We start from the raw sequence: 12,637 nt of genomic DNA, 5'->3' as shown, positions 1-12,637 counted from the left end.
GTCAAACAGTGGAGCCCTTTCCATATCTCATAATATTCCTTTGGGAGATAATGCGTTGACAACAGAGTATGGTAAACAGGTAAATCGTACGACGAAAGCTTCTACGGTCATGTCAAGGATTTGCATGCCCTGTTAAAGTATGGTGTCAGAGACACTTTTCTGACATGTCCTTTCATAGGATGATTGAAAAAATATGCCCGCGCTTTGAGGAATATACACATCATTTACTATAGCATTATATAAAAGAAGGTCTATGTACCGGCGGAGGTATATACTATTCATTATTTGCGCTTATATTTTTATTGCTATTACGTTATTTGCCTTCTTTTATTATTTTGACGATTAATTTAAACATCGAAGGACCAATGCTAACATTTCTTATATTATAGATTAGAACAAAATTTTCACGAGGTCAATAGAAAAACTACATTTCCAACTAGGCTTCTTCGTGATTTCCGGACCGAATCATTAACTAAGTCCTGAATCGTGACACGCGGCTCCTGTATTTGATCGGCTACGGACCCGCCGCTTACTAGGATTAATTAAATTTAACACCCTCATTTTTAGAAAAGCATCTAGGGATTTATTTTATTTTATTTTTCTGTTACGAGTTATACATAATCGGTTAGTTTCGGATCGTGCCGTGTAACGTGGAAATTCTGCAAATTTTACGGTTGCCAGGCGTCGTGGTCGACTAAAACAACGAGGCGTGTTACCCAAAAAAAGAAATGGAAGAAAAAGACGTTGCAACTCGCTGCAAATCCTCCTCCGCTCCTCTTCGATTCGGGAAGAAGTAGAAGAACACTTCCTCCGGCCGCTTTCCTGCGACCGACGCCTCGGCGGTGAGCCTTTGCCACCCTTCCATTCTTTTCCGTTCCACTGTTTCGCCGCTTCTTGGTTCACTCGGATTCTCGATTTTTTGGGGTCTGAGAATTAGGTTAGCGTTTGCGTAGGAAAAAACACATAATGGATGCTTAATGTCGTTGCGGAAGTAGAGGTTCGTGTAGTCTGTGGGTTGATTAGTGTTGGTGGATTCTGAACCAGAAGCACCACTTTCCATTTTTTTTTAAAAAAAAATGATCGGTTTTTATTTAGATAATGTTGCATCACTTCAACATCATTTTCCTGTTGTGAAATTGTTTTTATTTTTTTCCTTTTTTAAAAAAAAGAAATCATAGAATAGGCTACATTTGCGGCAGACAAAAAAAATAAAAAAGAAGGTTCCCACGTTGAACTAAATTAAAATAAAGTTGATTGATTGCATCGTGTGCTCTCGAGTAGGTTTCAGTGATATTGTGGATTATCAAGTTTCTGTGTTGATTTGACATTAGTTTAATTGACTGTACTGCCAACGTAACTATATGTTTCTGAATTAAACCATTATCTGGTTTTGGTTGCTAACAACTGTAGTATACCTTGGATTGCTGTCTGTTTCTGCCTGAATGACACTGTTTCTAATTTCTGATCTAACTTAGTCTTGTTTTGGTCATGATAGTGGCAATCTTATACTATTCAAGGGATGCTAATCATTATTTGTCTTGGATATAAGTCAATCATGCATTGTGTGTGGCTAAACTGTGTCAAACAGTTATTTTCTCTTGGAAACTTAGCTGCTATGTTAGATGTTCTGTTTAGCATCTTTACCTTCTTAGAAGTTTCTTGCAATAGAGTTTTATAATGTCTGATGTTCTCATGCTTTAGCTGTCTCTTGTTAAATCATCATCTGTAACTGTCTAGTTTATAGCTCTGTAGTCTAGCATTCTAGCTTTAACTTTTGCTGCTGTGGTTGGTGCTGTTTCTATTGGGAAAAATGAAAAACATGACTCTTTGTGTAAGATAAATTGTCCTACTTATGCCTACTGCATTCTTTCTATGCGGCTCTGCCTAAGGTAGTCTAATTTGCTTCCAGTTATTTTCTCCATTTCATTTTTTTTTGTTCCGTGGTTATCATTGCTTTCTTTTGGCTCATTGCATATGTAAAATTATGGTGGTATCCAGGTGATGCTGTGCATGCAATTGTGGTTAGCTTGACAAGGTAGTTGTCTGCTGGCTTTATTTCTGCTCCACTTGTGTGATTCCATCTACCTAATGATTTTGTGCATCAAGAGACTAACAATATTTGATGGATACAGTTAATCAGAAGAGTCCATGCCTCTCAATACTTCAAGTAACGCTGATGCAAAGTATCCACTTCTCATATTAGGATTGATATAGAGTCCAAGCTTGGAATCACATGCCATAATTCTTGGACAGATGATGCAGTGTGTACATCCAAATTAGTAAATTTATGGGTGGAAATATATTCATCTTTGTTTTATTAATGCTTCTCCCCCTAGTTGATTCATCAAGACCATGGAAGATGTTGACTATGAACTCGGGAGGGGAGGCAAACTTGTTATATAGCTGGACGATTTTCAGTTCAGGAGTATTTGTATTCATTGCATCTGTGCTCTCTGTGTTTCTTATTAGCCAGCACCTTGCAGTCTATAAGCAGCCTGAGGTATTTTAGTTTTTAGTTTTTCATTCTATCCTAATATGCCAACCACATGTTCTGCTGAAGTATGAACTGATCATTTTTCTTCATTGTGCTTATAGTTGTGTGATCCAGAATGTTTCTTGCTATGTTTAATTAGGTTACCTGTTTTCAATCCATCTCAGGAACAGAAATTCCTTATTGGTCTCATTCTGATGGTTCCTGTATATGCAGTTTCATCGGTATGGCTTTTTCTGTTGCACTATACTATATGTTAGTTTATTGTAGTTGTTCTTCTTGCAACAGAGTTTATTACACCTAGAAAAATTATTATTTATTGTCAGAACTTTGGATTTTATGAACACGAGCTTATCAATTGAATTTTAGTATTGGGAAACTTCACCGTTTGAATGTCTTTGTCACTGTGTTATTCTTATTTGCTAATCCATTTATGATGATCTGCTCTTTATTTTCTTCTTCTTATTATTTTCTTCTTGTAATTTGCATTTCCATGATGCTTGACCTTGTTTCTTCATTGAGGATGACAGACATTATTCTCTATCTCATCTTTGGTTTGCAGTTCTTGTCTTTGGCATACACAGAAATTGCATTCGTCTATGAAGTGTTGCGAGACTGTTATGAAGCTTTTGCTATGTATTGTTTTGAGAGGTACTTGATTGCTTGTTTAGGTATGTTCCCCAACGCTTGCTTGGTTTTTGAAGTTCAGTTAAGATATTACGAGCAATATACTTGGTTCTTTTTATTTCCTACTCACTTTTTGTTGAATACTTATTTTATGTTCTGTTGAGAAATTTGGCACACACAAGAAAAATCAATCATGAGAACTATTCATTTAGATTAATTATCCAAAGAATGTATCTTTTATATTTTGTTGTCTACTTTTGCCAATAGGTGGATATTTTCTATAAACTTTCAACTACCTCAGTCTCAAGATGGTGAATAACCTGATTAAAAAAGTTGTATTATGTGAACTTACTCATGATGTCATGCCTGTGTCTATATGATAGTTAATAAATCTGTCTACTTTTTGTTAGTGTTACTCCTTTATATAACTATAGATGTGTCATGCTGTGAATTATTTATAGTGATCAATTTATTCTTTAACCTATATTTATCTAATTTTCCAGATTTGTGACTCATTTATTGCTTGACCAACTATAGCTAACATGCCTGCAGTTGTTTTTGCAAAGAAAATACAGTTAGTCCATTCAACCCTGCAAATGAATATTAAAAAAAGCATTTTATATTCTTAGAATCTCAGCTTCTTGATTGATAGGAGAAACTTGTGGTGTAGTATCTTGAATAGATTGAAATGTTACCATCAGCTTTTTCCCTTTCTACAAAATGGACATACATATATGTCCAAACTATCCAAGAATTTGAAATTGAATATTAGCTAATTTGCATCAAATCTCACCTGTAGATACAACAGATTGTTTTCTTCTTCACATTTATGTCTAGTCATATTTATTTTGTGGGTCTTTTGTTTTGACATAGTTGCAAACAGGACACTACCATATAGAGTTCTTATCTATTATGATTTTTATTTTCCATCTATTATGACTTAGGTGGTGAGGAAAATACAATCAAACTAATGGAAACACAAAGTGAAATATCTTCTAGCACACCTCTGTTGGAGCTTGAGTATGCAGATGGACTTGTAAGACATCCATTTCCATTGAATTGCTTCATGAAGCACTGGTATCTTGGTCCTGAATTCTACCAGTCTGTCAAGATCGGAATTGTTCAATATGTATGATTCTTCTTGTTCTTGATAGAACTCTTTGCTGCTGACTGCATGTGATTATTGGTTCGCTGGTTATTTGCAGATGATACTTAAAACAGTATGCGCTCTATTAGCAATTATTTTAGAACTTTTTGGGGTTTATGGTGAAGGGAAGTTCAACTGGAAATATGGGTAAGGTTATCTTTGTTCAATTATATTTTCCCAGATTATTATATGGCCTGTGATGGCTGTGAAATTGCGACAATTTCATTAACAAAATTCATTTGCTCATAATAGCACTGGGACAAGGAATTAATTCAGCAATCATATTTGTGCTCTACTACAGGTACCCTTATCTGGCAGTCATACTCAATTTTAGTCAGACTTGGGCCTTGTATTGCCTTGTACAGTTCTATTCTGTCACTAAGCTTAAGCTGGAACCAATCAAGCCCTTGGCAAAGTTCCTTGTATTTAAGTCCATCGTATTTTTGACTTGGTGGCAAGGCATTGTTATTGCATTTCTCTTTTCAATTGGAACTTTGAAAGGCCATTTGGCACAGCTGCTGAAGACACGGATTCAAGATTATATCATATGCATTGAGGTGATGCATAATATCTTTAAAATTAAAATTTTATTACACTTGCTATATTATATTTGCTACTCTGTTGATTTTTTTTTTTTTTTTTTTTTTAAATAAAATATACATCAAACTGCACTCTTACTGCACTCTCGTTTTCTGCTGCTTATGAACGTGACATTGCTCTTATGTTTCTCCTTTTCTGGGTGCAGATTGTCTGAAACATTACTCTAGAATGCTTTTCCTCTTCACAGAACTATCTTGCTTTGAACAATAAAATTAAGCCCCAACTTTTAAGAGAACTCTTACAGATTAACAACCATTACTTTTAATATTCTTTTTCATAATAAAATCACCTATTAGTTGCATTGCTAAAGCTAAGCATAATGTTTCTTCTACTTATCTAGTTTGTGTTTCAAACTGTTATTAATTCTGAGTCCTTGAATACTGCTGTGTCACATGTTTGAAAATTGCAGCTGGTTCTCCTCCACACCTTTGCAAAATGATTAAAATTGAATACTTGAAATGAAAAATAGTTCAGATATCCAACTGCAACTTAGGACATTATATGTTTATTTGGCCGATGTTAATCCTCAAGGTCCTTAGGAACAAAGAGAACACAGTTTTGAGTTTCAAGATAAGATCCAGGATGACGACGACGATAATAACAACAATCAAACCTTTATCTCACTAAGTAGGGAGATAAGATAAGATCCAGGATAATGCTTCATTAATTTCTTCTGATTCTACAGTTCTGTGTTGTTTGTTTTTCCATTCAGATTATGTTTGTGACACTTGCATAGTTGCAATGGCCTTATAGAAAGCTATAACTTGCTTGGCCTGTTGTAATAGTTTTTTCCCCCCAAATTATTCTTGAGAATAAGTGCATAGCTGCTTTTCAATTTTTTTTCCTTTCAATTTTTCCTCTGGATTTTTCTTCAATGCATTTGTTGCATGAAAGAAAAAAGTACAGGACCTATACCGCAAAGTTATCGTTTTATTTCACCCTCACAGCCATAAAGTTCAACCAAATTAAGATTTATTGTTTTCTTATCTCCATTGGTTGCTCACTGTTCTACACTTGAATAACAGATGGGGATTGCTGCAGTGGTTCACCTCTATGTATTCCCAGCTAAACCATATCGCCGCGGAGAAAGATGTGTTCGGAATGTTGCTGTTATGTCCGATTATGCATCACTTGGTACTCCTCTAGATCCAGAAGAGGTTGAGGATTGTGGAAGATCCCCTAGGGTACAGAGTGCTCCTCCAGATGACAGGGAAAGACTGTTGAGTTTCCCCCAGAGTGTTCGAGATGTGTTGTTTGGAAGTGGTGAAATTGTGGGTGAATCCTTTTGTTATTTCTACTTCAGTTCAGTGGCTAACCAGTGTGACTTATTCTCCTTGTTTCACTTGCTAGGTGGTCGATGATGTGAAATTCACTGTTGCTCATGTGGTAGAACCAGTAGAGCGAGGCATTGCAAAGATAAATAAGACACTCCATCAGATTTCAGAAAATGTAAAGCAGCACGAAAGGTGCAGGAGAAAAGCCAAAGACGACAGTTCTTTTGTTCCCTTGGATTCATGGAGAGAGGAGTGTTTGGATGCTCATCTCGTTGAAGGAGGAAGTTACAGTGACAGTGGACCGTCTACTAAGAAATGGCAAGTGAATGCAAAATCTGTTGGCTCTAGACGCGGATCGTTCGAGTTCAGTGGTCCAAGATGGTCGTAACAGGATTGCAGCACTAGCACAAGCAAATTCTGTTGCGGTTCTACACTTTGTTGATGCTAAACTATTTTTCCATCTCGATTTTATGGCTGGAGTTTTAAGTGCAAAATTTTTGGTTCGAGGATCCTGTAAGTGTTCATAGTAGGCATTTTCGGTTATAACTTCGGATTTGGTCCTAGGTTATTACGGCCATTAAGTCCCTTGTAATTATAATAAACTCGATCAGAGATGAATGGGTGGAATCCAACCAACAGTTGATATTCTCTTCTAATTATAACTCTGCAAGCTATTTTCTCACAGTATGCTTTTTTATTCATCTAGTCAAGTATGGATGGAGCTCAATGTAGACCTGACTCCAAACTGTAATCTTTAACTGTCTTTGATGGTTAAAATTGAGGGTCGACTTTCCATGAACGAATGAACTGACAGTTATGAACCGACGGCTGATGATTTAGAACTGTCGAACCGACAATTTCGAACTATGGTCATGTCTGGCTCAAGGTTATTCTATAATGTACAACTCAAGGCGTTCCATTGAGTCCCCAATGAGTTCCATGACTTTTCACAATTGCACCTCGATCTAGGCCTAACGATATCGAGTGAAGCGAATTTCATGATCTCCACGATCGCAATGTCAATAATCTACTCTACTTGGAATTCCGGAAGGTCTGATTTTTAAAATGGATCAGAGATTTATTGGCTCGCCCATAAACCAATCAGATCAATTTTAGATTTATCAGTTGGTTTCGACATTTGTGAGAGAAAGTGTAATTTTTCATGAATTTCAACGTTTAGTAAATTATCTTTTAAGAAGGTAAAACATCTTTTGGATTTTATTTGACAAGATCTTGGTGGGTCTGTATTTGACAACCTATTCTCTTGTAAATTGATCAATTTTCTTTTTCCACTAATGTAAGAAATTCATCCTCGTCCGTATCTTGTTGACAGATTCGCCCTTCTAACTATCCCCCACACACGTATATACCGATAATTCCTCACTTCAATTCCGCCGTGGTCGCTGCTGCCTTCAGAAAAAACCCTACATCGGTCTTCCTCCGCCGCCTCAGGTAATCCACCCTAATGTTTCTTCTCCTATGCCGCATTTTATCAAAAATGAAAAAGGTAATTGTCAAGATGAATGCGGATGAATTTTATGAAATAATTGTATTCTATTGTTTTTGTAAAAGAATCGCCTTTATATATACCAAAACTTGTATAATGGCTCGTCTCAGATTTCTTCAATTTAAACTGTTTGTTTCAAAGTACTGGGGAATGGATTTTAACCAGTAGATAGTGCATTGTTTTGGTCTACGCCTCATTGCTCTCGCTTGTGAATTGTCTGTCAAATCTGAATATGTACAGCAAAGATGTGGAAAATGAAGCACCGCATCATTTGTAGGGCTGAACTGATGATAAGTTAGAAAAATCTGCTGATCAGAAACATTTATTTTTCATTATCTTCATGTTTAGTTTTTCTCTCCTCTCTGTTTCAGTTTGATGTATAGTTAGACTATCTCATCATCTTTCATCTGTTTTGTCTCTATGACTACGATGAAACTAATTACTTTTTTTTTTTCAGAATTTTTTTCCGTATTTTGGTTAAAACAATTGAACAATAACAAGATAATATTCTCTCTCAACTAGATGAATAATGGAATCAAGTTAAGATTTAGTTGTGAGAATCAGCTGTGAGAATGTGGGTTGCGAGAGTTGGTGAAATTGGATAAAACTAAGTGGAAAAATAATATTTTAAATAAAAATATAGAAAAGTAATCATGAGTTATAGAAATTAAAAAAAGGATCGATTTAATTCAGGTCATAATCTATATTGGATTTCCTAATTTCTTAATAGAGGGCCAAACAGGAAGCATTGAAGAATTATAGGTGAATATACAAAAAAAAAATTGCATTCTGTGAACCGGAGACTCAATATTACTATTACAAAAGTGGAAAAACCCTATGGGCAACCTAATATTCTTGCGGAATATATAGCTTTACAATTAAAAAATAGAGTTTCATTCCGACTAATCTTTGAATAGGAAAAAGAATGGATCTGCAGGGTCCCAAATGAATTGGCTTATTCGAAAAAATCTTTGTTCTTTGGAAAATCTATCTGGTGTCCGATACTGCGTGGTTCCCCTCTGCAAGAACTCCTCCTCATGCTCTTGAAGCTCATCCTCTTCATGATAAATGCTCTACTTGCCCCGAAATGATCCGGCCCGATAGGGAAATCCCAATTCAGTGGGCCTTTCAATACAATCAAATAGATTGGTCCAAGGTCGCCATATTCTAGGAGCCCAAACTATGTGATCGAATATTGTTAATCATTGAGAAGATCATGTTCTCTCCTCTCCAAGAACTCCAAAGATTGGTGGTTCACCTGTTGATGGTCTTTTTGCCATACACATTGTCTCAAGGTTACTTTTGTATTACACTCAGCAGGATACCTTTTGATGCATTGAGGCTGTTCAAACAACAGATTTGATGTAAATTGTATATTGAATCGACAAGTGGAGATTCGAAAGCAAGCATTCCTCTCTTATGCATAAAAAATATGTTGTATAACATGAACCCTTATTATTTACTTGGTAATATATTCTGTTTTTTTTTTTTCAGATGGACACCAATGATCATGCTGAATATCTTCTTGGAAACAATGTGAATCCAAAGCAAGAACTGCCTTCAGGCTCAGAAAGTCTTTTTCAACCAAATGTGGCTTCATCAGCCCATCTTCAGCACACTGGGTCTGCAGGACCACTGAGCAGATCTAGATCTCGTAGAACAATAACAACCATGACTGGATCTTCAACATCCCTATTGGGTTCTGAAGGTTCAAAAACTACTATAGGAATTGACAGAGGCCATTTAGAAGATACTGCAAAGGTATTGAATCTGAAGCCAAATTCTTCTGCTCAATGTAACTTTCCTGGTGAAGATAACAGGCCTATTTACAAGGTATAAATTGTGTTTCTGCAGTTTCGTAATCTTAATTTGAGTTTCTATCACTCATCACTATACTGTTGAATTTGCTTGTATTGCATCACATAATTTTGCCTTGTGTAGTTGGTATATCCGAGGTAAGCCATTGATTATTTACCTACTGAGCAAAAAAATTGAGGAAATGGTTAGTAGTTGTTTAAATTAGTTTTCTTTCTTTAAAATTTAGAATATCGCATCAATCTTCTATATCTTTGATGTGCACAACTGGTTTTTCTGATAATATTCTAGTTAAGTACATATTGGACACATACACATATTAGTACAAACTACCTTTTTTGACATTCAGTTTATACCAATCAAAGTTGTTTACTCAGTTTGGCATTTATGGCTTATGCATTTTCCTTTCTACTCGGCACAGTGCTTAGTTGTTTCAGTCTGTTCTTTAAAGCTCAAACTTTATACTTTTCTCAGGCTCGAAATCTGACTTCTGATTCTCAATCAGTTGAAGCTACTCAGGGTCATTATATCTCACAAACAATAAACTCAACTTCTCACAAGCGAGGGGTTGGGCTTCTTAATAGGCAAAACTATGTTAAACCAAGAGTGACAGGACAAAGTGCCTTTGGCTATGACAAGTTTGGAAGGAATGGTAATTATAGCTCATGTAGGAACACTCAAGATTTAAGGGAGGCAGTTTGGGGTCCACGGGCTAATAGAGGCACATACAAGAGTTCTTTTGGCTCAACGGATAGAAAGTCGAATCCAAGTCAGCTCGTGTGCAGAAGTAAATACAATAAGTCAGATTTTCAGACCAAGTATGCGGAAGCCAAATTTTTCATGATAAAGTCATTTAATGAAGATGACATTCACAAAAGCATCAAATATAACGTGTGGGCAAGTACACCGCGAGGAAATGAAAAGTTGGATGCTGCATACTGGGATGCACAAAGAGTAATGTCAAAGGGTTCAAAGTGTCCAATTTTCCTGTTCTTCTCGGTGAGTAACTAGACAAATGTTTCTTTTTAATATTTTGTTTAGAATTATTTTTTTCCAACTAAAACAATTTTCCTTCATGCATCTTCTTTAGTCCTTAGACATGCTAAAGGATAGCTCTCTTATTATTAAAATCGTCATAATTTTTTCTCCATGTAGTTCCAATGATTTTGCTTCCACAACCATACTTCCTCATTTTTTATCTTGATTCTTTTTCTTTATGAATCATATATAAGTTCTCCTAGAATAATCTTTTCCATGTCCTTCATATTGGAACTCTTTTTTTCCTGTTTAGACAAGGCTTTCTACTGCTTTTAGATATCGCTATTAAGATTTTCTGAATGGAAATTCATGATCATGCTTCTTATCATTTTTCATTTTATTTAAAAAAATCTTTTATGTTCTACAGGTTAATGCTAGTTGCCAATATGTAGGGTTGGCTGAGATGCTTGGACCTGTCGATTTTAACAAGAACATGGATTTTTGGCAGCAGGAAAAATGGAAGGGGTTTTTCCCACTCAAATGGCACATTGTAAAGGACATACCGAACCGACATTTTCAGCATATTACACTTGAAAACAACGACAACAAGCCTGTATCTTTTAGCAAGGACACCCAGGAGGTATTATTTTTTTCCCAGTTCTTATAAAACATAAAATTAACAGTGCCTTAACTTTCAAATCCTTTTGGATATGAGAAGCATTCGAATAATAAAACAGCTTAAACTACAACTGCAAGCAGAAACCTTCCAATGCTTATACAAACTGTGCGACTGGAATTTACCATTTCTAAGTTTTGGAACAAGTTATTGCAGTGTTGAGAAGGTTACTAGAGAATGTAAGTTGCATTAAATGGATTGTAATATATGTTTAAGATGCTAATGCTTAATGTTAATCGTGTGCAAGTGGTTTTTGTTGCTAGATAATTCCTCAAGAGGACTTTTTTACATAAGTCTGAGAAGGGAAATATTGAATTGTTATAAACTACATCACTAAGTACCTCATGTGAGACTAAACTCAATACATATAACTGACTCTATAATTCTAACACATTTTTTCGAGTCAGAGCACAAATATATTGTGATTCTTAACATTCAAAAACCTTTCCATACAAACTCTCTATTTGTTATCGATGTCAAGACATTTCTACATGACCTTTTCTGCATACTTGATTTAGTAGATAGGGCTTCCACAAGGTCTCCAAATGCTGCAAATTTTCAAAGACTACAGTCCGACAACCATGCTGCTTGATGACTTAGAGTTCTATGAAAAGAGAGAGAAGTCGCTTCAGGCTACAAGATGGCGACGATCTGCAATGATGAATTCTGATAGAAGGCTTTATGACGAAAGGAATTATGCGGTAACTATTGCATCCTTTGCCTTTTGAGTACTCTTTTGAAGTTAATTTAAAACGTTCGCTGCCTTTTTTTCATACAGGAACACTTGGAAGAAGCACTCAGTAATCTGAATGTGACTGGGAAATCTTGAAACAAGTTTGATCACCTGCCGTCATCTAACTACACAAGATTCGGCTCATAACCACACGTCCCTTTGCACTCCTTTGCTCTAACACAAACTGTAGCAAACGGAAAGGAGATTGCAAAATCGCACACATGGATTGTGTCAATTGTTCTTTCTCATCATACTTCTCCAAGTAAATTCTTATGCATGATTAAACTGATGGGCAATTTATGAAAATGCACTTCTATTATTATTTTCAATTGAAATGTGTTTAGGGTAACTTTCTTTTTAAATTTTCATTGCATCATAAGATCTCAAAATCCACTTGCACTTGAGGTGTCGATGAGTTGTGTTCCTATTGACTGTTTTTTATCCGGGCGCATAGGGGAAGCTCACCCTTAAACATGATATGAAATTTCTTTTATTCACTTATGATGTTAGAAAATTCACTTAGTACTCTTTTGGATCATGCCTTTGCCCATCGCAATTGCATTACCTCGAGTTAAATTTCGTCATGGTCTAAGAATCCTAATACTAGAACACTAGCACAAGTATTCAAATTATACTAAAAACATTGTGTTCTTCAAAATTTTATGTATGTGCATTTTTCTATTTAAATTTATATTATAATTCAAATTGTTTTGTCTCATGATATTAAAGATATCGAACATCAAGTTATCAATTTATGGGAAGCAAAAGTTTCCAGAACAACATCTACTT

At 35.6% G+C, this 12,637-nt stretch overlaps 2 protein-coding genes across 4 annotated transcripts; both read left to right on the top strand.

Annotated features, from left to right (window-relative positions):
- The first annotated feature begins 637 nt into the window (after window positions 1-637).
- LOC122025070 (protein LAZ1 homolog 1-like) lies at window positions 638-6,823 on the top strand. 3 transcript variants are annotated; one of them, XM_042583828.1, is made up of 11 exons: window positions 638-842; window positions 1,999-2,035; window positions 2,133-2,183; window positions 2,337-2,500; window positions 2,659-2,715; window positions 3,054-3,162; window positions 4,063-4,247; window positions 4,324-4,412; window positions 4,567-4,822; window positions 5,891-6,136; window positions 6,216-6,823. In XM_042583828.1, exons 3-11 carry the CDS (start codon window positions 2,177-2,179, stop codon window positions 6,525-6,527), a joined length of 1,425 nt encoding a protein of 474 aa, XP_042439762.1. In that variant the 5' UTR covers window positions 638-842; window positions 1,999-2,035; window positions 2,133-2,176; the 3' UTR covers window positions 6,528-6,823. The 3 variants fall into 3 exon arrangements, with proteins under 3 accessions (XP_042439762.1, XP_042439763.1, XP_042439761.1); XM_042583829.1 differs by having other exon boundaries at window positions 2,133-2,261; XM_042583827.1 differs by having other exon boundaries at window positions 2,133-2,500.
- Window positions 6,824-7,479: 656 nt separating this feature from the next.
- Window positions 7,480-12,177, top strand: LOC122025787 (YTH domain-containing protein ECT2-like). Its single transcript, XM_042584663.1, has 6 exons — window positions 7,480-7,591; window positions 9,141-9,479; window positions 9,936-10,460; window positions 10,867-11,079; window positions 11,637-11,816; window positions 11,894-12,177. Exons 2-6 carry the CDS (start codon window positions 9,141-9,143, stop codon window positions 11,942-11,944), a joined length of 1,308 nt encoding a protein of 435 aa, XP_042440597.1. The 5' UTR covers window positions 7,480-7,591; the 3' UTR covers window positions 11,945-12,177.
- Window positions 12,178-12,637: the final 460 nt, after the last annotated feature.

This window comes from Zingiber officinale, chromosome 9B (assembly GCF_018446385.1).
Source record: "Zingiber officinale cultivar Zhangliang chromosome 9B, Zo_v1.1, whole genome shotgun sequence".
NCBI lineage: Eukaryota > Viridiplantae > Streptophyta > Magnoliopsida > Zingiberales > Zingiberaceae > Zingiber > Zingiber officinale.
The sequence above is the reverse complement of the archived record's forward strand: the minus strand, read 5'-3'. Positions and strand labels throughout refer to the sequence as shown.